Source organism: Arvicanthis niloticus, chromosome 23, assembly GCF_011762505.2.
Source record: "Arvicanthis niloticus isolate mArvNil1 chromosome 23, mArvNil1.pat.X, whole genome shotgun sequence".
Lineage (NCBI taxonomy): Eukaryota > Metazoa > Chordata > Mammalia > Rodentia > Muridae > Arvicanthis > Arvicanthis niloticus.
The window spans coordinates 33,942,682-33,967,499 of record NC_133430.1 but is presented as its reverse complement, the minus strand read 5'-3'; the positions used below and the strand labels follow the sequence as shown (position 1 = coordinate 33,967,499).

General features: G+C 42.7%; 1 protein-coding gene across 5 annotated transcripts in view; it reads left to right on the top strand.

The window, feature by feature from the left end:
- Positions 1–24,818, top strand: part of Sipa1l1 (signal induced proliferation associated 1 like 1) — a 265,544-nt gene that overhangs the window by 192,411 nt on the left and 48,315 nt on the right. For all 5 annotated transcript variants that reach the window (XM_076921784.1, XM_076921780.1, XM_076921782.1 and 2 more), the window contains 5 exons: positions 2,086–2,260; positions 10,839–10,942; positions 13,746–13,903; positions 19,640–20,213; positions 20,812–21,086. In XM_076921784.1, coding sequence (XP_076777899.1) covers positions 2,086–2,260; positions 10,839–10,942; positions 13,746–13,903; positions 19,640–20,213; positions 20,812–21,086 — 1,286 coding nt within the window. The remainder of the gene's footprint in view (positions 1–2,085; positions 2,261–10,838; positions 10,943–13,745; positions 13,904–19,639; positions 20,214–20,811; positions 21,087–24,818) is intronic.

The following is a 24,818-nucleotide window of genomic DNA, read 5'->3' as shown; positions in this document are numbered from 1 at the left end:
CCTCTCCTTGTAGGGGTTCTCCTGCCAGCATCAGCAGCCAGCTGAGACAGTTTGAAATGTCAATGATTATACTTGGATATTTTGCTTGCTTTTTTTTTTTCCCTCTGAAGTGTGATATACAAAACAAAAATAAAAAACAAAACTAAGCAAACCAATGTATGCTTGTTACCATTAAAGTGAAGTTGAGGACACTGCCATCTTACATGCTATTTCTCACCCAGCCCAATATTAGTTTGTTTAGCTATTTGCAAGGTTGAGACTTGGGCCCCATGTGTGTAGGGACAGGTAAGCAGAGTGAGTCCTGTGCAGTTGCGTTCATGTCTGGGCCTGTTGAGCTCTCTTGTTACCTAATCAGGGTAAAGGGACGAAAAGCAATCAAGCAAGGAATTTCTTTCCTAAGGTGCTTTCCTGTGTGAGCACTGTTTTGAACTGTGTTACTTAGAGTGTTGATAAAGGCAGAACATACAGAAAGGCTCATAGGCCTCAAATGGCAGGGCCTGAATGTGTCTTTAGAAATCAGAAATTTTCAAATTGTAGAAGGATAATAAAATACATGAACAACATGTTAATATTCCCAGTGTGATATGGGATAGCACCCTACAGTCAAACACATGAATATTTATGCAGGGGAAATATGAATATTCATACCAAGAAGAATAAATTAAAAGTTAGGATGTCAACTCTCTATCAGTTTTTGCTGCCAAATGTGTTTGCTTAAATTGATTTCTTTTATTTTCAACTTGAGAATTGCAAATAAGTGGCTCTGGACCCATATGTTAAGTGACAGACACAGAATAAAACAAGATCATCAGGCAGGCTTACTGGTGCACCCCTTTAACCCCAACACTTGGGAGGCTGATCTCTTGCAAGATCAAGACCAACCTGGTCTATATGTAGGATGGTCCAGGCCAGTAAGGGTTATGCAGAGAGACTCTTAAAAAAAAAAAAAAAAAAAAAAAAAAACCATTCTGAGGATCTGGCAATAAGTGTGTGTTTGATATTATGTGGTATTTGGCAGGTAGCAGGTAGTCAGTAGATGCTGGTTACTAAAACTTCCCCTTACCAGGCAGAGTGGCTGCACCTGTAGTCACAGCTGCTCCAGAGGCAGAAGTGGAAGCCTGTTTGAGCTCTGGAGTGTGGGACCAGCTTTTATGCCGTGCAAGGTTGGATTCCAGTGAAGTCTAAGCAAGTGACAGCCTCCTCCCCCACCCCCCACCCCTCATTGTTTCTTAGATGAAATGCTCAGCTCAGTGGCTGCTGAACCATTGTGGGAACAGCTAAGAGCTCAGCATTATCCAGTTCTCAGTGTCTACATTTCTAAGTTGCAAGCTTACTTATTGAGAGTTCAGTATCCTTTTGAAAGTCGTTTGTCGGACGACAGGCAGAATTCTCAGTGATGAGTGGAGTGTCTTGGTCACTGTTGTATCCCATTTACATCTGGGAATGCTTCTCTTTAAGTCCAGTGTGAACGGTGTGTTTGCCCCCAAGGTGTTCTGCCCTTGAAATGTCCTCTCTAGAGTCCTTCTCAGGCAAGGACAGTTTAGAAGGGAAGTTTCTCTAGCTGTGTGCTGGCGACACTAGTCTGTACCCAGGCTCTACACTAGAGTCACAGTTTAGCACACTGTTCAAATGGTGAGGTACAAATCTGCTCAAATTCTTCAGTACCAGGGTTGTTAATGGCCTTTTTAGTTCAAAAACAATTTAAAGTATGTTTTGATAAATAGATGTCTACTTTTATTTGAAGACCTTAGATTTGTAAAAGGGAGATCATTGAGGCTTGATTGGCAGTTTTGTTCAGGCTGTTCCACAGCCTCTCATACTTTGTAAATCCTGAAAAGAAATTTCCTGAAACCCCACTATCTGCTCTAGTGCTGTATGATGTGACCTGCAGCAATTCTAGTTTACTCCTCTGTCCTTTCTTTTAGCTAGGAGCATCAGAAGCGGTTGTTTGGTGAGGCAGAGGAGTTAAAAGGATTCCCTGAGAAGGAAGCTATCGGCTGGGTGTGTGTCCTGCAGGACTTGTTAGCACTGGGAGGTAGAGCATACCCATCACGATTGACCTCACTGTGTCTCCTGTCTCCACAGCTGAACTATCAGCTGAAGGTAGGCATCATGTACTGCAAAGCAGGCCAGAGCACTGAGGAGGAAATGTACAATAATGAGTCTGCAGGCCCAGCCTTTGAGGAGTTCCTTCAACTACTGGGAGAACGAGTTCGCCTAAAAGGATTTGAGAAGTATCGTGCACAGCTTGACACCAAAAGTAAGAAATACACCTTCCTGCTATGTTTGATTTCTCCTACATGCTGATGTGCGTTTGCTAAATCATCCATACAACAACACTGCCCCTTGCTGCAGAAAATCAGACTGGGAGGATGTAGCACTAGAACCATCCCAGACCACAGCCCAAATGCCATGGCTGCCACCAGACACCTCTGGATGGGTCAGGGCTTGGATACAAATGGTGGACCACGTGGAACTGCAGAGATTCCACCACACATGGCTGAATGTTAGGAGGATTTCAATGGCCAGAAACTTAGTCTGATTGTGAAACCTATACATTTTATTTTTATTGGTTTATTATGTAATCCTTGTATTGATCTACATAGCCAACCTTTACATAGCTTTCTTGTTTACTTTTACATTCTTTTTTATATTATTGTTTATATGTGTGTTTGTGTGTTTCTATGTGGTGTGTATGTACATGTGACTCTATATGTATGCACTACATCTGCCCCCTGAGTACCTGTGGAGGCCAAAGACAAACTTTATGGAGTCTGTTCTCTTTTGGGGGTGACTTTTTTTTAATCTTTTTATTCTGTTTCATTTTTGAGTCAGCATCTCATTATGTGTCTTTGGCTAACCTGGAACTCACCATGTAGACCAGGCTGACCTAGAACTCATAAAGACCTTTCTGTCTCTTCAGTGCTGGAATTAAAGGTGTGTGTTACTACACCCAGCTTCTTCCTTCTACCTTGACATGGGTTCAAACTCAGGTCACACGGCTTTGTGGCGAGCTTCTCTACCATCTGGGCCTGCTTGCTACTTCCATCTGTATTCTTTGTTTCTGTTGCCTACAGTTCTGTTAAGGTGGTGATACATGCGCGTGCGTGCGTGCGTGCGTGCGTGCGCACGTGCACGCATGTGCATGTAGGTGCCACAGGAAAGCCATGGATGTTGTTCCTCAGGAGTTATCCTTCCTGTGTTTTGAGACAGGCTCTTATTGACCTAAAGTTCACAGAAACCAGACTAGTGGGCAGTGAGCCCAGGGATGCTTGCTCAGTCCTCAATCACTAAGCTTGTGCCACCACATTCAGCTGTATCAATATGGGTTCTTAGGATTCAAACTCAGGACTTTACCCAAGTCATCTCTCTAGCCTCTGTTTATCTTAAAACTTGTTTAGATGTTATGGCATCCTTTTCTCATTGTGTATGTTATACTTTGTATTTACCCACTGCCTGTCTCTTCCTCCCTGCCCTTGCTGGTCCTCTCCCTCCCCAAGTAGTGTCCCTTCTGCTCCTTTGTTATTGGAATCTCTACAAAAATAGGCCTGTTGGTTTGGTTCAGTATGTCAATTAAAGGTCCAGTGATGAGTCCATCTGTTTAACTACAGTGCAACATCCTGAAAGGTCTCTAACCCATCCTGCAGATCCCTTTGGGAGGGCAGTTAAGCTCTCAGGTGTACACAGTGTGCTCCTCTGTGTGGAGATGATTCCAATTTTATCTAAAAAACTATCTTTAGACAGCTGTGACCTGTTTTTCTTTGAGAGGGTCTTTGGATTAGCACATATGTGTTGCAGGCTATAGTAATCTCTGGTTTTCTGTACAGGAAATTAAATAAGGCATTGACTCATGAAAACAGAAAAGCATTCACAAACTTCACTGCAGGGAGGAATTTCCTGTTGCCATAGTTTTACTGTTGGCAGCTTAGAGACACCATGCAAGAGCGACTATGAAAAACCATAAATAGCCTAGCAGCTTAAATATTATGTTAATGCCCGGCCCTGCTTGCAGCTGTGCAAGATCTTAAATTGTTAAGTGCCCTTCAGCTCTTTGTGTCTCAATGTTCCGATGTCCACCTTACAGGGTCTGTGCCTGTCACAAGTTGTGGGGCTCTGCAGATCATCACCACAGAGAACCACTGAAATAAGTGCCCTGCTTCTGTAACTAAGTGATCAGCTGGAACCCAGTAGAGTGTGCTGTTTATAGATCCACCTGTTCTGGGCCAACCTGTTGATGTAGGGTTATGTTATAATGGCATCGCTAAGGTGACAGAAATGTACTGTGGTGGCTAATAAAGCAGTCAGATCTCTAAGATAAGCACATTGTATGTATTTGGCCCCAAATACTGTCAAATTGACAGCTAAAGAAAGGTGAGCTTAGCTTGGCAAACTTCCTCTGACTGTACAGTTTAGAATCATGTAATACATTCTACAGAAGTGTCCCTTCTCACTGAGGAGGGTCTAGAAAGAGTTACTTTTCTGCTTTTACAGAACAGGCCTCGGTATGACAAGGCTAGGTAGTTTGTAAAGAAAACAGGTTGGCTCATTTCTGGAGGTATGAAACTGTGGTGCTGGCATTTGCTGTGCTCCTGTGGAAGCCTTGTTGGGTTCATCTTGTCCTTTAAATCCTTGAATGTTTTTAGGACTTCTTTTTGTGTCTTTCTGGATTTCCTCCTGGTATTGGATTTTCCTGGATTGAGTTAGGATTAACCAAATGCCTCACTGCTCCACCTGGCTGCTTACTTAATAGGTGCTGCATTTTGTCAATGTCATCACTGGAGATGTCATTGAACACCCCCAAAAGAACTACTTCCTGAGGCTTGATTAACCTTAGCTATAGCTGCTTACAGTAGTGGCCTGTAGTATTCCTGAGGCATGAAGTGTCATGACCTGACTAGCATCCTGTTGAATTAGGTGTCTCCAATGGGCCTGTGATGGATTCACGTGTTTCCAACTCTGAACTCTGAACAGTTTGGTGGCTCTTGCTCTAATTATTTTTAATTGTTTAGCTTTTAGGAAGGAACCCTGTGCATATGCAGATTATTTTTGTCCAGTACTTAAGGGTACCTTTTTCAGATGTTGAACCTTTCTGGCTCTGACCTCTGCCTCATTTGGGTACTAAGCTCAGTACTAATATTGTAAAAGTATTAGTTGCATCCGACTTCCTGAACTCCATTGTATAGTGGCTTTCCTCTTCAGACTGGGCTTAGCCTATCCTGTGCCACTGTCCCAAAAGTCCACCTGGGTAGTGAACTGGGACATTATAGGACTTACATTACTTCCTTGTTGCCACCCCTCACTTCCCCCATCCACCATCCCAGCATGGACCACAGGCTGTCTAATGCTGCCCTTTGTTGAATGTTTGAAATCAGTTGGTTCACATATCTTATCAACTTTTCTAACTTATAGTGAGAATTATGGCTGGGACAGATGTTCCAGATTCATTTTTACATTCATTCATTCATTCATTCATTCATTCTGTCTATGCGTGCATACCATCTTAGCTAAACCCCACAAATTGATAGCAAAATTGACTTTGAATACATTCAGGTGCCCATGGCTAGATAGCTAATAAGCATTATGGAACTGTGACAGATCTGGTGGTATGGCTGGTTAATACAGTGTTCAGAGAGGGCATGAGCATGAACCCACTGCTTGACCTCCAGTCTCTGTCCCTTCCCTTTCTGGTGCACTTGACCTTGCCACACCCACATTGTATGATGAGACAGTTCTGCTCATCATCGTAACTGTTTTGAGATTTTTATTCTGCTGTGAACCAAGAGTCAAAAACAAGGCCTGGTGAAACAGTAGAGCCATTTCTTCTCTTTCCTACTCATCTGTACAAAGTCCATTTCCTCATCTGAGCATTAAAGATTTAGAGCAAACAAATAAGCTTCAGATAACTATGTCGTTGGCTGGAACCGATCTCTGAAGAAATGTTCAGCAGTGTATTTTGGGGCTTCCTGTTTATTCTCAGATTTGGTTGGCAAACACACTAGAATAAAGAGAAAAAGAAAGTTCCCTCCACGACATTGATTTGAAAGCTGGGGAGCACCCTCATTTTAAGCTGTACTTACAGATGATTATTTGAGAAGTTACTGCCTGAATGAAGCTTGGTTATCAAGTGAGCACACTGGACTCTTGTGAAGGGTTCCTTAACACCCCACCCTCACTAATCCACTGTAGTGTCATGTGCCACCCCGGGATTTCAGCTACAGCCAAAGGGCAGCTGGGATCTCTGGTTATCCTAGACTCACTCAGGCTTTAGAAAGAACATTAGAACCTTGGGAGCTGGAGAGATGGCTCAGTGGTTAAGAGTACAAGCTGTTCTTCCTGAAGGTCCAGGTCCAGTTCCCAGGACCCGTAAGGTTGCTCACAGTCGTCTGGAACTCTAGTTTCAGGAGATCCAGTGCCCTCTTGGATTTTATAGGCACAAGATACATACATGGTTTCCTTACATGTACTCAGGAAAAACAGTCCTAATAAACATAATAAGTCTTTAGGGAAAAAAAGCAATCTTTTATTAGGAATAAGTCTTGATGAAAGAGAGGAATAAGGCACACACAGGGCCACTCAGAGTTCTAGACACATAGTGTATACTACACAAATGAAGAAAAGAGTACTTTCTAAGGACAGTGCACATTTTAATCTTAACTGAACAAAATGTGTGTGTCTAGTGTAGGTGTGTTAAGTATATATATGACAGTGGACACACATACACAGGTGGCAGTACCTGTGTGGAGGAAAGAGGAGGACTTTGGGGAGTCACTTCTTTCCTCTCAAGGCAAGATTATTCTTGTTGGTTTCTTGTTGGTTCTGCTATGTGTGTGTATTCCTGGTGAGTCTCCTGTCTCTACCTCCCATCTTGCCTGGGATTACTGGGATAACAGATACATGCCTCTGTATCTGGCTTTTTTATGTGAGTTCTAAGGATTGAAGTTGGGTTGTCAGGTATATATGTAAAGCATTTTAAGATGCTGAGTCATCTGGCTGAACCTAAATTTAAATTCCAACCAAGACATTTACTGAGAATCTAATAAGCTAGCACTTTCCCAAACTTTATTTCACCATTGTAACAGTGAACATACAAACAACAGAGAAGTGACTACTTTATTGGTGGCTGAATTACACCCCAGGGTCCAAAACTTGCCCTGTCTTAGAAAAGCATGCCTGACTCCTGATATGCATGTAAACACTGACGCAGCATCCCCAGATCCTGAGGGAGGATTACATCGTGTGATGTCTGTCTAGCATAGAGATCTTAAATAGCTACTTAACTGCTGTGCTATTTCAAACTAGGTCCAACAAATCCTAGTCCTTCCCAAACAGTTCCACCAATTGAAATAAACACTGAGACATAGGAGTCCATTGGAGCCATTCTTTTTCAAACCACCATGATGGATATCTGTCTTATTTATGTATTGGAATACTCAGGATCAAACCCAGGGTTTCACATGCTGTGCAAGCAGTCTTCTCACACATCTACACCTCCAGCCTCCATAGATATTTAAAGGTAGACAGTTTCCAAAAGTCAAGTGCTTCTTCTATGCTGGCCATCTACTTTGTCTTGTCTTTCCTTCAGTGCTCAAGAAAAACCTATATGGACACCTGCTTACTTCTCCTCAGTCAGATTCACATACCATTATTATCCTAGCTCCCAACTTGGAGTTAAGTCAGAAATAAAGACTATCGGAGGTGTTGGCTGCACCTTGGAGCTGCTTCTGCAGACTTGAAGCACCTTCAAGTAGAAATACTGCTGCCGACTTGCTGTCTTGCCCACAGCTTCCCAAAGCGTGGCAGTGTCTTACTGCTTTGCTATGGTCTTGTACAGTGGACATTGTCTTCCCTTGATTGTTCTCTAGCTTAGTATTATCTACTTTGAGTAATGAGAGTTTCATTTGAGATTTTCAGACAAGATACCACCATGTAGCCCAAACTGTCCTGTAACTCAGATCCTCCTTTTTCAGCCTGCCAAGTTCTGGGATTATGGATATGTGCCCCACCATACCTGCTAAAGGATTTTCTTTTTATGACATAATTGTTGAGTATGGCGGTATTCATAACTGAGCAGCTCACTGATGCTGTGAGTTGGAGGTGGTCATTTGACTGTCAAGATGACCTGGGTTTACTACTAGTCAGGTAATAGTGGTGCACACCTTTAATCCCTGCACTTGGGAGGCAGAGGCAGGCAAATCTCTGAGTCTGAGGCCAGCCTGGTCTACAGAGTGAGTTCTAGGACAGCCAGGGCTACACAGAGAAACCTCGTCTTTATAAAGCATAAGAAAAGGATTGAGCCCATCCAACTGCGCTACAGATCAGCATCAACTTTCCTGAGGTCGCTTGCTATGTATTCTCTGCAACATCAACTTTGTTTCCTTTTCCCAGATTGTCATTCTCTTAAGACTTTGATGGTTTCAAGGTCACTAAAAGCAAAGTAAGAACACTGAGTATTACAGTTGTAGAAGATATGAGAAGATTCTTTTCTCTTTCCTCTGGTACCATTCACACATGTATCCTGCACATAGTAACCTCAGGATTGAGAAACCGCTTTTTTCTTGGAAAGGGAGTTCTCACTGTTTTGACCTTAGTCTCATTTCTAACCTCATGAAACCATTTCAAACTGTTCAAAATACCAGCAAACCTGTGGGATTTCTAAAGAGCCCCCAAAAAAGGCTGGTCAGGCAGCATCCAACACATGAAGTAAGGTGTGCAGAGAACGAAAGGGTTAAAGTAGAAAAGCAGATTGCTGTCCAGGGAACTTTCTTTCTGGTAGTCATGTTCATAAGGCCAATGCTGGTGGCAGTATTTTTTTCTAGCTCATCACGTTTTCTTAAAATCACCTTGAAACACACCAAAGCTGCCACGTTCACCTCAAAGTCTTGCAAGATATTAATAGCAGGTTGATCTGCAGATATTTATAGCACATTCCTAACTATAGATAAGTTCTTCATACTTAAAAACAGCCTTAAACAGTTGAGAAAGACACTTTATTATAGTAATGGTCTTTACTGGTGGTGGTCATTAATATTTATGAGTTTTTTCTTGAGTAATTACATGTTGCTATGTATTTTGCAATTATGAAAAGTCATTTTTGCTTTGTTCTATATTTAGCTTTTTTTTTTTTTTTTTTGCATTTTTCATGAGCTTCAAAATGAAGATCCTCCAGTAAACTTCAGTCTGAAGCTCAGGAATCAGGATCATGTTTCTGAATCTGAATTTTGATGGTGTGCTTGGAGCAGTACCTCAGAGCAGTAGGAACTCCTGCATCAGTTCCCTGAGGAGCTCTTGAAGCTAGGCTCCTTTGGAGACCTCCTGCCCACTGTGCCACAGTGCTGGCTGTGGCCTGCTGATTTTGCCTTTTAAGGAGGCCTGCCCACCTCTTATGCATGCCAGTGACTTTGTCTTGCTATGTCGTTCACTAAAACACAGTAGGCACCATTCACTAATGTGCAGTCAAGTATGCTCCTCAAAAAAGTTGGTGGTTTTACTCTACCTCAAATGAATGCTCTTAGGTTCTCTGGGTAATCTGGAAATCCAGACCTCTGAGTCTCAATAGTCCCTTTCTGCTGGCTGGTTCTTTGTTGTTTAAAACAAAACAGGTTTTTCCTGACTATAGGTGTCTGTGTGACTATATGTACATTGATTGGAAATCATTTTGATTTAAGTAGTAGAGGTTGTTTTTCCTTAGGGAAATGAGAAAGTCCAGCATGGTCTCTCATGCGGTTAACATTTGAGGACATTCCTTCAACTTGGTCTCCAATGTTAATCTCATATCAGTCTTAATTGAATTCAAATATTAGAAATTGGTTTTCAATGTCTGTGAAGGTGAATTGGAAATTATGTTTTTGTTTTTACCAGACCTAGATTGAATTTCCTTCAGTTAATAAACATAGACAACCAGCTACCTGTGATTTTATTGCCAATAGCAAGCAGACCTTTGGTGTAGTAGCTGTTGACAGTAATATTGCTTCTTCTGATGACTACCCCACATTGCCGTAGCCACTAGGCCGCTTGCTGTGATTGTTAGAAATCTTACAGCATTTTTTTATCACTTTAAATTTTTTATTTATATTTTGATTTTTTTCTTTTAAAGACAAGACCTTGCTATGTATAGTCCAGTCTAGCTTGGAACTGAATGTAGCCCAGGGTTGCCTTGAACTTGTGATGTTCTTGTCTCAGCCTCTTGAGCACAAAGATTATAGGGGTGAACCACCATGCCTGGCAATAGCGTCTTTTAAATTGTTTGATAATTAGGTTTCTATTTTTATTTTTGCGTGCATATGTTTGTATGCATATACACACACACATATATATATATATATATATATATATATATATATATATATATATACACACACACACATACATGTGGGGTACATGCATGTGTGGATGAATGCAGGCATACCTGCACATGAATGTGTGTAAGTGTGGAGACCAAAGGTTGACATTAGCTATCTTCCTTGATCACTGCTCAGCTTGTTCTGACAGTCCCCTGTCTCTGTCTCCTCACTGTGCAGCAGGCATCACTGGAGACCCTCTCTCTCCATCAGTGAGCCATGTACCACTCCCCACCTCCCAGTTTGTTTGAGAATAATTTAGTTTATTTGTTCACAAATTTTCAAAAAAAAAAAAAAACATTTATTCTGAGAAAATACCCATTTATAGACTTCTTAGGATTGCAAGAGAGAATTGGGTGTTTGAAAATGAGTCAAAACACCTATGAGAGCCTTGCCTTGACTCTTTACTTTCTTGGTCATTCTTCAAGGCATTCTCTTGGTAAGTTCTTTTCCAGCCCTTGCAATCGTCTCATCAGTTGTGTTATTTTTTCCTGACTGTAGCTGACTCCACTGGAACCCACTCTCTGTACACAACCTACAAAGACTATGAGATAATGTTCCACGTCTCCACCATGCTGCCCTACACACCTAACAACAAGCAACAGGTAAGAGCTGCTGTCGCCTGTGCTCCACTTACTGCATTTCCCCCAGAAGCCTGAGTGGCAAGTGTGCAAAATCTGAATGTAATACTGCACCTGTCACAGCTGCAGGTTGCTTTGTGCTTTATGGAAGCAGGGGCTAGCGAATGACCAAAAACAAATGAAGAGACTCAGATTCTAGATTGACAGCCAGCTCGATGAATGGCTTTGTGAATTAATCATTTGCTTCTCATACCGGGGATCGAGGTTTTCGTGCAGTCTGAAGAGAACAAGTTGAAGTCACTGATTGGATAACCCTGCAGGGTTGCAAAGGGCCTACACAAGTGGGTGAAGATTCCTCTCAAGAGGCCAATGTTTAAAACAGGGAGTACTGATGCTTTGCCTAGTGTCTAAGGGAAACTAAACACAACAGCAAGAATGTCAGGGAGAGTGTCAGTAGGGTCCAGAGCCATATTCTTCCTTCATCAGGAAATGGCAAGGAGTAGAGTTGATAATGTCAGGTGTGACTACACTGAGTCCTGCAGAGATCAGGGGTGCTCCTAGTCACCAAACATGAGAGGAGTGGAGGAACCAGGATGTGCAGACTGTCACGGAGGAAGGTGAAAACTGACGGGACTGTTAGATAGTATCAGCACTCACAACTTTGGAAACTAGTTCAAAGTAATGTTGAGTTGAACCTGAGAAGAAGCCCAAAGCACACATTCTCACCATCCATAACCACTGCGGACTTACCCACTTCCTAGTGGGTATGCATGTTTGTCTGTTGTACTGACAGGGCTGGCTGCAGAATGAATCAGGGCTCCTTCAGTGATCTCAGCTGACCTCACACCTTGCTGGTTGTGTTCACTCTCAAGCCTAAGTAACAGAACTTTGCTTTTCCAGGTTAGTTACCAAAATGATCAAAAGTAGGAAACAAAACGGTGAGTAGCCATAGATCTGCAATCAGCCCACCTGAAGATGAGCTGTCTAGTCCAGATTCTGTGCATGGTTTATAGACTTCTGAGGGGAAAGAAGATATATCTCTTTAAGAAGATCTTAAAGAGATAAAGTAACTCGGTATAACCAGTCAGTAGAACATTAATGAATAATCATTGAGGAGAAAAAGATCTGTTGCTTTGCAGAAAAACATGAGATTTGTTAGGTAGGGTACTATATTTAATGCCAGGATGTAGTTATTGAAGTGCCGGGCAGAATAAGTTACCATTTCAGTGCGCAACTTTATACATAGTTTAATTTGGGGAATCAATGAAAGCAAAATTATTACAGTCCTAGATTAAAATGTTAAAGTAATCTCTACTACTACATACTAAAAATTTTTTATTCTCTAGCTAATTAATTTGTTTTCTTCGGTGTAGATAACTTTATAGAAAGAAATATATTTAAAGAGCATATCTTTTAAAATGCTTTACATGTATTTAAAATAAATACAGTTTTGTTTACATTTAGCATAAGACAAATGGATTTGAGTCCTTATTAAAACATGAATTTCACATATCAAGATGTATTGAAGAACGATTTTGCAGGAAAAAAGAGAATGACTTGTATAGGGAGACAATGTTTTTATCTGTGATCTCACTGTAGTATGAATGTTCTGGTTACAGTCTAGATAGCAGTCATTTCACACCAGGCTCCATCTCCATCCTGTTTGATACTTAGAAATGAAGTAAACTTATTCACTGGATGGTAACTTGAAATGCTTTCAAAATTTCTAAGGTTAAAATTCTGTTTCCCACGGCTGCAGAGTTAGATTGGTACTCTGTTGCCTTTCCGGAGGACCCAGGTTTGGCTCCCAACATCCACTTGGTGCCTTATATTGATCTATAACTTAAGTTTCAGGGGCTCCAACACCCTCTGCTGGCCTCTACAAGCATCAGGCTTGCATGCAATGCACAGATAGACTTGCATGGAGAACATTCTACCATAAAATAAAACAATAGGCTTTTTAAAAAGTACATTTCCTAGACATTTTTCTCTAAACTTCCAGCTCTAATCTAAAAGACTGCTGTCTTCCGGCTGGAGGCCAACACTATGTTATTGGTTTTATGTAATTTACATGTGTTAATATCCCTAGAGAATTTAAACGAGTTGTGTGGGTATAGGCTTGAGTGCAGCATAGTTGTTGCAATTTTTAGTTGTTTTGCTTCCAAGAGCTTCCATAAAACACAATGAGAAAAACAAACATCACTCCAAGTTTTTTATAGGATAATCACAATATCTGAGTAGCCTCCTGAGAAGGAACTGACTGGCTTGATGGGCCTGAATTTGACAACCATGACCTAGTGTGAGAGCAGGAATCAGAGGGTAGTCTGAAACAGATCTCTGTAATTAAGGAAGACATTCAAACCTAAAACCTTACCTGCCTTTAAGCTGTTATTACTTGTGGAATAGTACTAATTTCTTTGTTCCTAGCTTGCAACACAAACTGTCTACCAGGAAACCCCTTGTCCACATGCTCTGTAAAGGAAACTGACGTAATAATCGCGTTGTAATTACTTCAGTCATTCCTCATCTCTATAGCTCTTCCCCAATGGCAAGTTTCTTGCCTGAAAACAGAACTTAACTGTTGCTATAGAAACTGAGGTTCTGGGCATGTCCGATTTTAGTTAGCTTTGTTTGAATGGCTATTTCCTTTATGCAAATTTTAGAATATTCAGTTCCATGTTCCTCCTTGGAGAAGGCTAAAATATTGACAGGAACTGTGATCCCCGCACCAGCACACGTTGTGGACTAGATACCTTCAGCATAGGGAATGGTAGAGGGCATCTTTAATTGTCCACACTTATGGTGGTGCTTGCCTGTTTTCTTGTAGCTCCTGAGGAAGCGGCACATTGGGAATGACATTGTGACAATAGTTTTCCAAGAGCCTGGAGCACAACCATTCAGCCCGAAAAACATCCGGTCTCACTTTCAGCATGTTTTTGTCATTGTCCGGGCTCACAACCCCTGCACTGAGAGTGTCTGTTACAGGTAGGCATTGGGCTGCAGTGGCTAAGTGGGTGGTGGGTGATGGCTGTGCTTGCCCAGCCCCCAGCTCTGCGTTCTGGAGTATGGTGGGAAGTCTGTTACTGTCATTTTTATCTCTGCATTGTGTGCAAAGTTGGCTAAATTCACATGATGATGTAACTGGTGATGCTGGCTTTCCCTGGGCTTGTTGGTTAGACACCTGTCCTTTCCATTTGCACCTCCTCCTTAGGTGCTGTCCTTCATCCATACCATCTGGTCACCAACTAACTAGTTACTCATGCTGCTAATTATATATTTCTTTTGGCAAGGCGAGAACAGAGATGAATGTTCATAATAAATGGAAGTTCATTTTTTTTAAATTGATGCTATTTAAAAGCCCTTTACTCTAACATTTCTAAGCATAATCTTTAAGGCTTTTGTGTGTGTGTTTGTGTTTTATTAGACATTTGTTGTAATTGTTTCAAATACCCCGAGCATTTCCCATGTGCTGTCTGCTGGATTTGTCAAAGGATCTCATACTACCCTGTAGGTAGACAGTGAAACCCTTTTGAACACTGGGAAGTTTGGCCAGTGGACTGCCATACAATGTATTTTTTTCTAAAACTTTATTAATTTATTTTATGTATATGAGTATATTGTAGCTGTCTTCAGACACACCAGAAGAGGGCATCAGACCCTATTACAGATGATTGTGAGCCACCATGTAGTTGCTGGGAATTGAACTCAGGACCTCTGGAAGGGCAGTGCTCTTAACAGCCCTTTCCCATATAATGTATTTTAAAGGAACCTTTTTCTTTTCAAGCCTTTGTCTAAATCAGCACTGTCCAGTGGAAACAGTGCAAGCCATGTACTAAATTTGTTTTGTAATTGTTTTTTTGAATTTTAAAATTACAATTTAATTACATTTCTCCCTTTGTCCCTCCAAACTCTATTGTATACCTAGTCCCACTCCCCTTCAAATTCATGACCTCTTTATCTTTCTAATTAGCCAGATTTAAAACAAAACAAACAAAATAAATAAAACAAAATACATAAGTAGACAAAAGAAATTTTGATACTAGTTTGATCCAGTGTTTTATTTACTAAATATATCTAAGTTATTTTTATATAATAAGCTATATAATTTAAAATACTGATTGATATCAGTTGTGATCCTAGCCTTCTCTGGCGGTGGCGGTGGCAGCAGCAGTGGTGGTGGTGTTGTGCAAGCACCTCCTCCTGCATGTGCTGTGTGAACCCACCCTCTGTGCAGGGTCCCTAGGCCTCTCTCCTCTTTTATTCTGAGATAAGATCTCACTACATTAAACAGGCTGGCTTGAACTTACTCTGTAGCCCTGGCAGCATTTGAACTCAGAATCCTCCTGTCTCTGCTTCCTGAGTGGCCAAGCTTACACCACTGAACCACCAGACCTGGCTTCATTTTTCTTTCCAACTTGAAGTTGAAATCAGTTGATGTTGCAGCCCGAGCTGCCCTACGTTTGGGGGTCAAAATGTCTCGGACCGCTATATCAATATTGGAACCTGCTCTGCCAAAAGCCTTGGGGGCTAAATTGTTAGCACTGCCCCAGGCTGCTCCAGTCCGAGGGTTGGGGGTTCAGCAAGAGAGAGAGTGAGGACAGACTTGAGGAATGGAGACCAGACAGAGTGTGATTCAATCCTGTTTATTCTTCAGTCTCTCTTCTTCTCTCCACGTCCCTAGTTCCAAGTACCAAGTTCCTAGCACCAAGTCTCAAGTCCCAATCCTAGTTCCAGCTGTAATAAATCTCAAGCCCTAATCCTAGTTCTAGTTGCTTGGAACTCTTTCCCAGTTCCAAGTTCTCTCTCCAAGTGTCTGTCTGGAGTGCAAGTGTCTAATCCTAGTTGCCAGTCTCTAGTCTCAAGTGCCTACTAATTTCTTCTGTCTGCCTCTCGCCTTTTATATGTCTCACTTCTAAGCCATGCCTTTAAGTCATGCCCTTAAGTCTCGGCTCTAAATCACACCTTTAAGTCTCACATACCCCAAGGGAAAACCCTGGGTATCTAAAACAAGATGTTATCAGAGTGTGCTCAGCTGTTGTAGGCTATTGTAATCAAGTCTCTTGTTGGGGTATATGGCTCAAGATGGCTGCAAGGATGATAGCCACCTTCTGTCAGCTCCCCACAAATTGATAATTGCTGCTTATATGCTTCCAAAATTCAAGTTACTTCTTTTAGCTTTTGTTCTCTTAGGCTGTGGAGGGTTCTTTTGGTTTTGTTTTTTATATTTATTTATGTATTTGATGTTTGGGGACAGAGCATGTGCCATGGCATACAAGTAAAACGTCAGAGGACAACTTACTGGAACCAGTTCGTTCTTCTCTCTTCTCTCGTGTGGGCCCTGGGAATCAAGCTTGGTGGCAAGTACATTTGCCCACTGATCAATCTCACTGTTCTTTTTCCTCGTGAGCCCCTGCTCCTTTAAGGAAGAGTCAAGTAGCCTGGGCTGGCCTTGAACCTGCTATGTAGCCAAAGGTGACCTTGAACTTCTGATTCTTCCAAATGCTGGGATTTCAGGTGTACCTATCTGCCGTGTGTGGCTCTAAAGTTCTAATTTCTTACTCTGCTCTGTTTGCGTTAATACTTTTATTCAACTGTCCTTAGAACATCCTTGTTTATCTAATTGACAATTGTGTGCCAAGATACATTATTTCATTCAAAGTCTTCGATGCTAGTGGATGTTACATGATCAAGATCAAGCAGACACAACCTGGTACTGGTCTCTGAGGCCAGGAGATTTGTGTGGATGGTTCCATTATCAAGTACCAAAGGGAGAGAAGGGGAAAGGTGTAGTCCTTTCCTGGAGGTGGGGGTGGAGTAGGAGGGGCCTCTGTTGTTGATGTTCAGTTTGCCTTTAGCCCTGGCATGCTCCAATAGTCATGTGATTGTTATGGTTTTCTGGAAAGTCGTGGATTTGTACCCACTGTTTACTTACAAAGCAGGAGCTGAGACAAGAGGATACTGTGAGTTTTCTGTGTCCTGGGATACATAGTGAGTTTTCTAACAGCCTACAAAAATGAGACCTTCTCTCACCCTCCCTGAAAGGGGTTGGAGTGGGGCGAATCTCACTTTAAGATATTCAGCTACTCTTAGGGAAAAAAAAAAATGTCTGCATCTTATAGAAATAGGATAGATAAATCTACAAGTGAAGGTTTTATACTTAGAAATTAAACTTAGGTGAAATGGAAAAGCTATACACAATATATGCTTTTCACAAGTGTATCTTTAAAAGAAGACTACCTGGCTCACTTAATGACAAAGGGAGGTGTCAGCCAACCAACACCCATGCTCTGACTGCATGGGAAGCCCCAGACTCCCCCTGCACGCATCAGGGCCTAATTACACACTATTACAAAGGCAATTTTTCTTGTCAATGTGAGCTGTCTGGCTTGAATGCTGACAGCTGTGTAATTTTAACTTGATCATGTTAGCTTTTCCCTTCTTCTGAAGCTGAGCAGAAAATGCTGAAATCCAGAATTGGTAGCTCTTCCATCAGGAATCCTGTGAGGATCCAGAAATGTTTAATATCTTTCATTTTAAAGTTGGCAATTCTTTGCTAATTTCACTTGGACCATTACTCTTGCTCAGGAAGCAGCTGTGGTTTTACTGTAACTAAAGAGAGGCGCACGCTCAGCAGGGCTGGGATCCTGAGCACATCTACTTGCCCCTGAGCTTGCAACAGTATACAGATCTATTTATTAAACGACAGAACTTTAGACAAACACACACTGGCAACCTACCAATAATTAGAAGCTTCTAAAATGAACTGTGAGGGCGAGAACTGAGTCTTCACCATGTAATTATCTGTGCTTCACCACAGATGGGAGGTAAGTGATACAGACGGTAATCAGGTCTGCGGTATTAGAAACAGCCTTCAGGAAGACAGTGAGGAAGAGGAGGGCCTAGAAGTCGTCTCTCATGCAGTTTTGTTTTAACCACATTAACTTTCATGGTTCCACTAGAGGCTCACTGATTTACATGACACAGACGGTAGACTCTTTGATAGTGAGGCCTGGTATAGCTAATTAGAATATTTTGTCTCAATTCAAAAGGAACTTTGTCTAGAATACCTCAATATAAATCCCTAAAGTTAACTATAAATGGTTCTTGCTATTTTTAAGATGGATTCCAAAGGGCCTCTCCTCAGCCACACTTACCTTCGGCTGGTTTGCTGCACTGTATCTTGGCAATGGCCCACCCTTTCTAGCCCCATTCCTTTACATCATAGAGGATTAGGACCTACCACACAGGATAAGCTGAGCTTAGAGGCTGAAGCAGTCAGGGAAGGGCAGCATTGAAAGGGACTTTAGAGAGGTCACCAGCCCTCAAACTTCCATAAAATCATGAGCTTCACTTCAGACTTGCCTTACATTCTACAAAGGAAAATATGTGTGTCCTTTTAATCTACAGATATATTCTCCAAAGTCCCTGAAAACAACAGGAAGACCCAGAGAGTGCCCAGTGTTTATGTCTGAGTAAACAGTGGGTACAAATCCATGACTTACCAGAAAAACATGACAATCGCATGACTCCTGGAGCATGCCAGGGCTAAAGACATAATTGTCAAGAGAAAAGATACTTCAAGAAAGTAACTTGAGAGTGCCTTCAAAGCAAACTCACATAAAACATTTTCTAGTGTACAGTTTCATGGCTCACTCGACTTTAAATCATGTGAAAAGGGGGCTTGTCACCTTTATTCCTGTCAGCCTTGGCTGAGGGTGTCAGGTGTGATTGTGAAGACTGGCGTTTGGCATGCAGCCTCTTTATTTCTACCCAGCTTCTGGTGTTTTAGGAAACTTTTGGTATTTTTCTTTTTAAGATTAAAATTAGTAGATGAGTACAGATGTCGATGGTTACTTTCCATGGCCCTGTGTTTTAGTGATGTGTTTGCAAAAGCAGTGATGGAAACAAGCTTTCTTAGGTCAGTCTGACTTAAAGAAACAGGAATGGGAAATGTGCTGCTTGCAGAACCACAGACCAAAGGCAGAACATGTAGACCAAAGAATAGCTCTGTTAAAAAAAAAAAAAATTCCAAGTACTGTGGCCATTCTATAGAAATCCTAATTGCTATTGGTGTTTTTATTTTAAAGTCATGCTTTTAATCTGGTCTCAGGATACCTCACACATGGGCCAACAGGTAGTATTTGCTTTATTAGAAATGACTTGTTTCTCACAGGCCGTGGATCTCCTGATATTTCCCCGATGAGCTGTGTATCTGGCCTGCAGCCATTCTGTCTCAAGTGGAGGCCACATCTGTGTTCTGACAGAGTCTCTGTTCTAATAGGTTGTGTGATTATAGCAACCTCCACTTGGATAGTCTATAGGTATTTAAAATAGCTTTTATTCTGTTGTGTGGAACATTACAGTAAGCCAACATAACGAACCCCCATGATGTGGTGGTTAGTCTCCTGCTGATAAAGAAGTGAAATTTTGACTTTAAGATTTAGGTAAAAAGAGTCTGCCTGGGAAAAACTTAAGTAAACTAAAAAGTTTACTAATTAAGCAGAAATTTGTGTTCTTTCTCGAACATGTGAGCGATTGTCTTACCTTTAGCATATGCTCGTCCCCTTTCCTTAGTACTGGGGATCAAAGCAGAGCCTTGCATGTCTGCGCTGGACCAGTGCTCTACTACTGAGCTGCAGCCAGCCCTTTGTCTCCATGGTGTAATAGAAGACAGACATACTGACAGATGTCTCATCCCTTATTCTTTGCTTTGTCTCTCAGTGTGGCAGTCACCAGGTCCAGAGATGTGCCTTCTTTTGGACCTCCCATTCCTAAAGGAGTCACCTTCCCCAAATCAAACGTGTTCAGGGACTTCCTTTTGGCCAAAGTAATTAATGCAGAAAACGCTACGCACAAGTCTGAGAAGTTCCGGGCCATGGCGACCAGGACCCGCCAGGAGTACCTGAAAGATCTGGCAGAAAAGAATGTCACCAACACACCGATCGATCCTTCTGGCAAGTTTCCATTTATTTCTCTGGCCTCCAAGAAGAAGGAAAAGTCTAAGCCTTATCCAGGAGCTGAGCTCAGTAGCATGGGGGCCATTGTGTGGGCAGTCCGGGCCAAAGACTACAACAAGGCCCTGGAGTTTGACTGCCTCCTTGGGATCTCCAATGAGTTCATCGTCCTCATTGAGCAGGAAACAAAGAGCGTGGCTTTCAATTGCTCCTGCAGAGATGTGATAGGGTGGACTTCCAGCGACAGCAGCCTCAAAATCTTCTATGAGCGGGGAGAGTGTGTGTCGGTGGAGAGCTTCATTAGCGGTGACGATATCAAAGAAATCGTCAAAAGGCTGCAGGTGAGACTGTCTGCTTTACCATTCTCATTCCTGGGGTAAAGCCAGGGCACAGAGGCTTGTGGGGCATGATTGGCCACTCTGGCAATTCCTTTGCTGATCTGTGAAGCAACACAATTTATCTGATGCTCCTGCTTCCCATCATTTGTTGAGGAAACGTAGCAGCCCCTGGTGGGTGGGAGGACATGTTGTCTGGGGCTTGTGCTGGGAAGTGACCTGCATATAACTCAGTCTCACTGCCCTGTGACTGGTGTTGCTGTCATTGCTGAGAATGCTATTTAATAAACCTCATAATAACCCATCTTAGATTATCTCTTAAGGGCTGTTGAATGCAGAATCCAAGGTCTCTTTGCTGCCAGCTCTCTGTAGGTCTCTCCCAGATTTTCCTATAACATCAAGAAAGCCACTGAGCCCTGTGGAGGCAGCCAGTGTGTTGTGTTTGCCTCCCGAATAGAGATTAGGGAAGAGGAATAACCAGCCTGCCCTTCAACCAGCTACAGGATGTTAGGAATAACCAAAGGCAGTATTTTTTTTTTAATTCTGAGTCCACTGTTTAATAACTTTCAGCACTTAACCCAATACCTCTCTTTCCCTTGTCTAGTTTGTTTCAAAAGGTTGTGAGTCAGTGGAAATGACTCTGCGAAGAAATGGTCTTGGACAGCTTGGCTTCCACGTCAACTACGAGGGCATCGTGGCGGATGTAGAGCCCTATGGCTATGCATGGCAAGCAGGTCTGAGGCAGGGCAGCCGCCTAGTGGAGATCTGCAAGGTGGCAGTGGCCACCCTGAGCCACGAACAGATGATTGATCTCTTGAGAACATCAGTCACGGTGAAAGTTGTCATTATCCCTCCCCATGATGACTGCACCCCACGGAGGTAGGTCTGATTGGGCCACATGGGGCATCTCTTAGTAGTCAGGGTAGCAGAAATGAAACTGTCCTCTTGTGAGGCTTATGGTTCCTGCATGGAAAGGCTGCCACCGGATGCAGCTCCAGACAAGGTATTTGCAGCACCCATCTTCAGTATCTGCATCGGTGGCCTGTAAACAGCACATCGAGTCTTGGCCTGTCTGAATGTTTTCTTTATGTGTCATGGTGCCCATGCTCTCCTCCATCCCATTTATCTCACCACTGCTCAAAACTCAACTGTTGCCTTAAGCTCTGCTGTCTGGGTCTGCACAGCTGAGCCCGACTTCCAGGCTCTTTTCTGGAAGCATCTGTGGGGCCAGGAATGGGCTTCAGATGACTCAGTGCTGTGCTCGATGCCTTGACTGCTTCTCTGTAGCCTTCTCCTAGAGGGAGGACCCGGAACCTCCCGCCTGCTCAGCTCCGGCTAAGCCAGCAGCACTGACCAAAACTTCACGTCTCTGCCTCTGGGGAAGTTGATTGATGGAACACATCTAATCAACTGTTTTGGTTTTTTTTTTTTTTTCCTTTAGACTTAGCAAATGTTATTTTTGTTGGTTAAAAAAAAAAAATTGTAAGCAGGCAGTTGTGTCACATTCCTTTAGTCCCAGTACTAGAGAGGCAGAGAGAGGTAGGTGGATCTCTGAGTTCAAGGTCAGCCTGATCTACAGAGTGAGTTCCAGGACAGCTAGGGCTATACAGAGAAACCCTGTTGGGGGGGGGGGGGGAAGAGAAAGAGAAAAAAATGTTGTATATTTTTAGCCTACTTTCTAAGAATTTGTCTTAAGATTTAGTAGTTAAAGCCAGTGGCACACGCCTTTAATTCCAGCACTCAGGAATCAGAGGCAGGTAGATCTCTGAGTTTCAGGACAATCGGGTCTACAAAGCAAGTTCCAGGACAGCCAAGACTATTGAACAGACAAAAAACCCGTCTCATTTAAAAAAAAAAAAAAAAAAAAAAAAAAGGCAAAATACATACAACATCTAATTAACTAATGATTAATCATAAATAAATAATGATAATTAATAAAAACCAAACTATAGTTCTTTTTCTCCCTAAAATGACCAGTCCTATGTCTGAGCACTCATGGGTTTATAATTGGCAGATGATAGAATATAAATCATAATAGTTGGTTATTTGTGCCCCTTAAAGACTTAAGTGGACTTAGTTAAAAATCAGTCTTTTCTCAGAATAGCATTTATTTATGCCATTTATCAGGTCGGCAGCCTGGGAGTTTTGTGCCTGTGTCAGAGTATCTTGGGCTCCTTGAGTCTGAGCAGGTTAAGGCGCACTCTCTTCTAGATAGCTGAATATGCTAAGAAACCAAAAGCTATAACCATACAACTTTTTGGTTTAGCCAGTCTGGGATGGGTGAGTGTCCTGAAATCATCCCATATGTGTCCCTGTACAGGAGAGCAGGATCTGCTGACCTCACCAGCCTTTCTGGAGACTCCAAGGCCATTGTCACTTACATGAAGTCTTTTGCTGACCCGTGATTCACATGGTGGTTCAGAGGGCTATTGGGCTCTTATCTAGAATACTCTCCAAGTACCCTGCTCTACTTTGCAGTCACCTGGCTGCTGTCCTTTGATGTCCCTAAACAGGAAACAGTTTATATGGTCAGGAAAAGTGCCTCAGCTCTCGGAGTCATAGACACAGTGCCCCTGCTCTTTTCCCTAGGCTCCAGGTTTGTGTGGGAAACTGGAATGAAGCAGTTGTCATGGGGCCAGACCGAATGGAGCCCCCACTGCCACCAGACTGATTGATTGTTACTAGGAAGCTAGGCCAGTGATGCCGGCTGGCTTACTGTCCATGCTCATCGAGCATGGTTCTGTCTTCCTTGGAGTGTTAGGAAATACCATTGACTGAAGTTTTACTTCAGTGTTCTAAGTCCTAGAGAAAAAAAATACAGTTACATGAATTAACACGTTTAATTCTTTTAGCAATCTTATGAGGAAATATGACCATTATTCATGTTGTAAGAAACCAGGTAGGGCCAGTGTGAAAGCTCAGCAGTCCAGTCAGTACCACCAAGCCTGATGACCTGAGATTGATTCCTGGATCCCATGTGGCTGAAGAAGACGCCACAAGTGTCCTCTGACCTTGTTCTACTGCACAGTAAATGGATAAACAAACAAACAAATGATAGTGTTACAAAAGAGAAAGAAACTTAAGTAAGTTCTCAGGCCCTCTGGCATCAGAAGCCAGGTGTGAGCACTGTTCTGTAGGTTGGCACAGACCCTTGCCCTATGTGTTTGTGCACACTATGGGTATGCTGGTAAATCTGTACGATTCCTGGTTCATGGTGTCATTTTTCCCTCTGGCCTCTTTGAAGCTACCACCATGAAATGTGGAAAAGGCTACACTGGGCCAGATGGGATAACCTGTTCTGACATCAGTGCAGGCGACTCCCACACACCATGTGAAGGAGCCACATCTGTCTTTCTGGAAAACCCGCATGCATCCTCTCTAAGTGTGCATTTCTGCCCACACAGCTCAGTGCTGAGCTGGAAAGCTGGATGAGAGCTCAGTGCTGAGCCCCAGCCCTCCCCGCTGGCTGCTCGGTGCAGGTGGGAAATTGGGCACTGTGCAGATGCCTTTGGAGGCCTGAAAAGCTATTGGCTTCTGCAGAAGTGGCTTCAAAGGGAACATTGAAGCATTAACACCTTGTTACAGTTTTGAACAAAATAGGATGACTCTTCTGTCTTTTCCCTCCACACTTCACACTCCCACTGCTGTTTTCCTAGCAACTAATTACTCTGTTCTCTGAGTAATTACTCTCCTCTTTGTCAGCCTTCCTAGGGCTCTGGGTGGGGTGAGCCAGGCCTCCTGAAAGCTCACTACCCATTGCTGTTTGATTGTGGCAGTTGCCGGGACCCTGAGATCACCCTAGGCAGCCACACAACAACCATATGTCAGGCAGGCCTAGAGGGTGTGTGCACATGCATTTTGAAAAGGCAACCTTTAAAAATGGAAGTTAGTTTGACAGCAACCCTTTCTCCCAAAATATTTAAATAATATAAAATCAAGAACCTTTCCCTATTCTTAGGAAACAGGCCAATCCTTCCACAAAGAGAAGGACATAAAGCAGAGCCAAATTTCTGAGTGACTGCCCTGTGCCTGGTGGGTCTTGTTTTAGTTTTCCCATTGCCGGCCCCATGGCTGCTTCATTTCTTAATAAATGAGTGAGACAGATGCCCAGAGGGGACAGCACAGTGAAACAGTTCTGAGGACCTGCCAGAGGTCCTTCCCATCCCAGTTCCCATGAGTGAGAAGACCCCTCACTGTCACTGTTGTTGCATCTCCAGAGTCTGTGAGGACCAGTGTCTGTGACCTCTGAAGTAGCGGCTGGCGGGTTAGATGAGGTGCTCTAGATGGTGCAGCTTTGTTCTGCAGGGTGCTGCTCTGCAATCAGGGGCCATTCATGAGCTAAAAACAGTTACATAAAAAGACCAAATTATCTTTAGGACTGTTCTTTTTCTTGCTGGGGATTTGAGAGTCAAATTATCTTCTAAATTGGAATGGTTTGCAGAGTGTTTTCTTGCTTTGAAAGTGAGAGCATGTCCTCTCTGAGCTAGAACTCATCCATCCAAATCCCGTTCTCCAGATGCGCTCCGTCAAAAGGAGTGACGTACTTCTTTAGAGCCGAAGTCACAGCTAGGGACCAAGCTGTAACAGTGGTCTTTTTTAACATTAGATTTT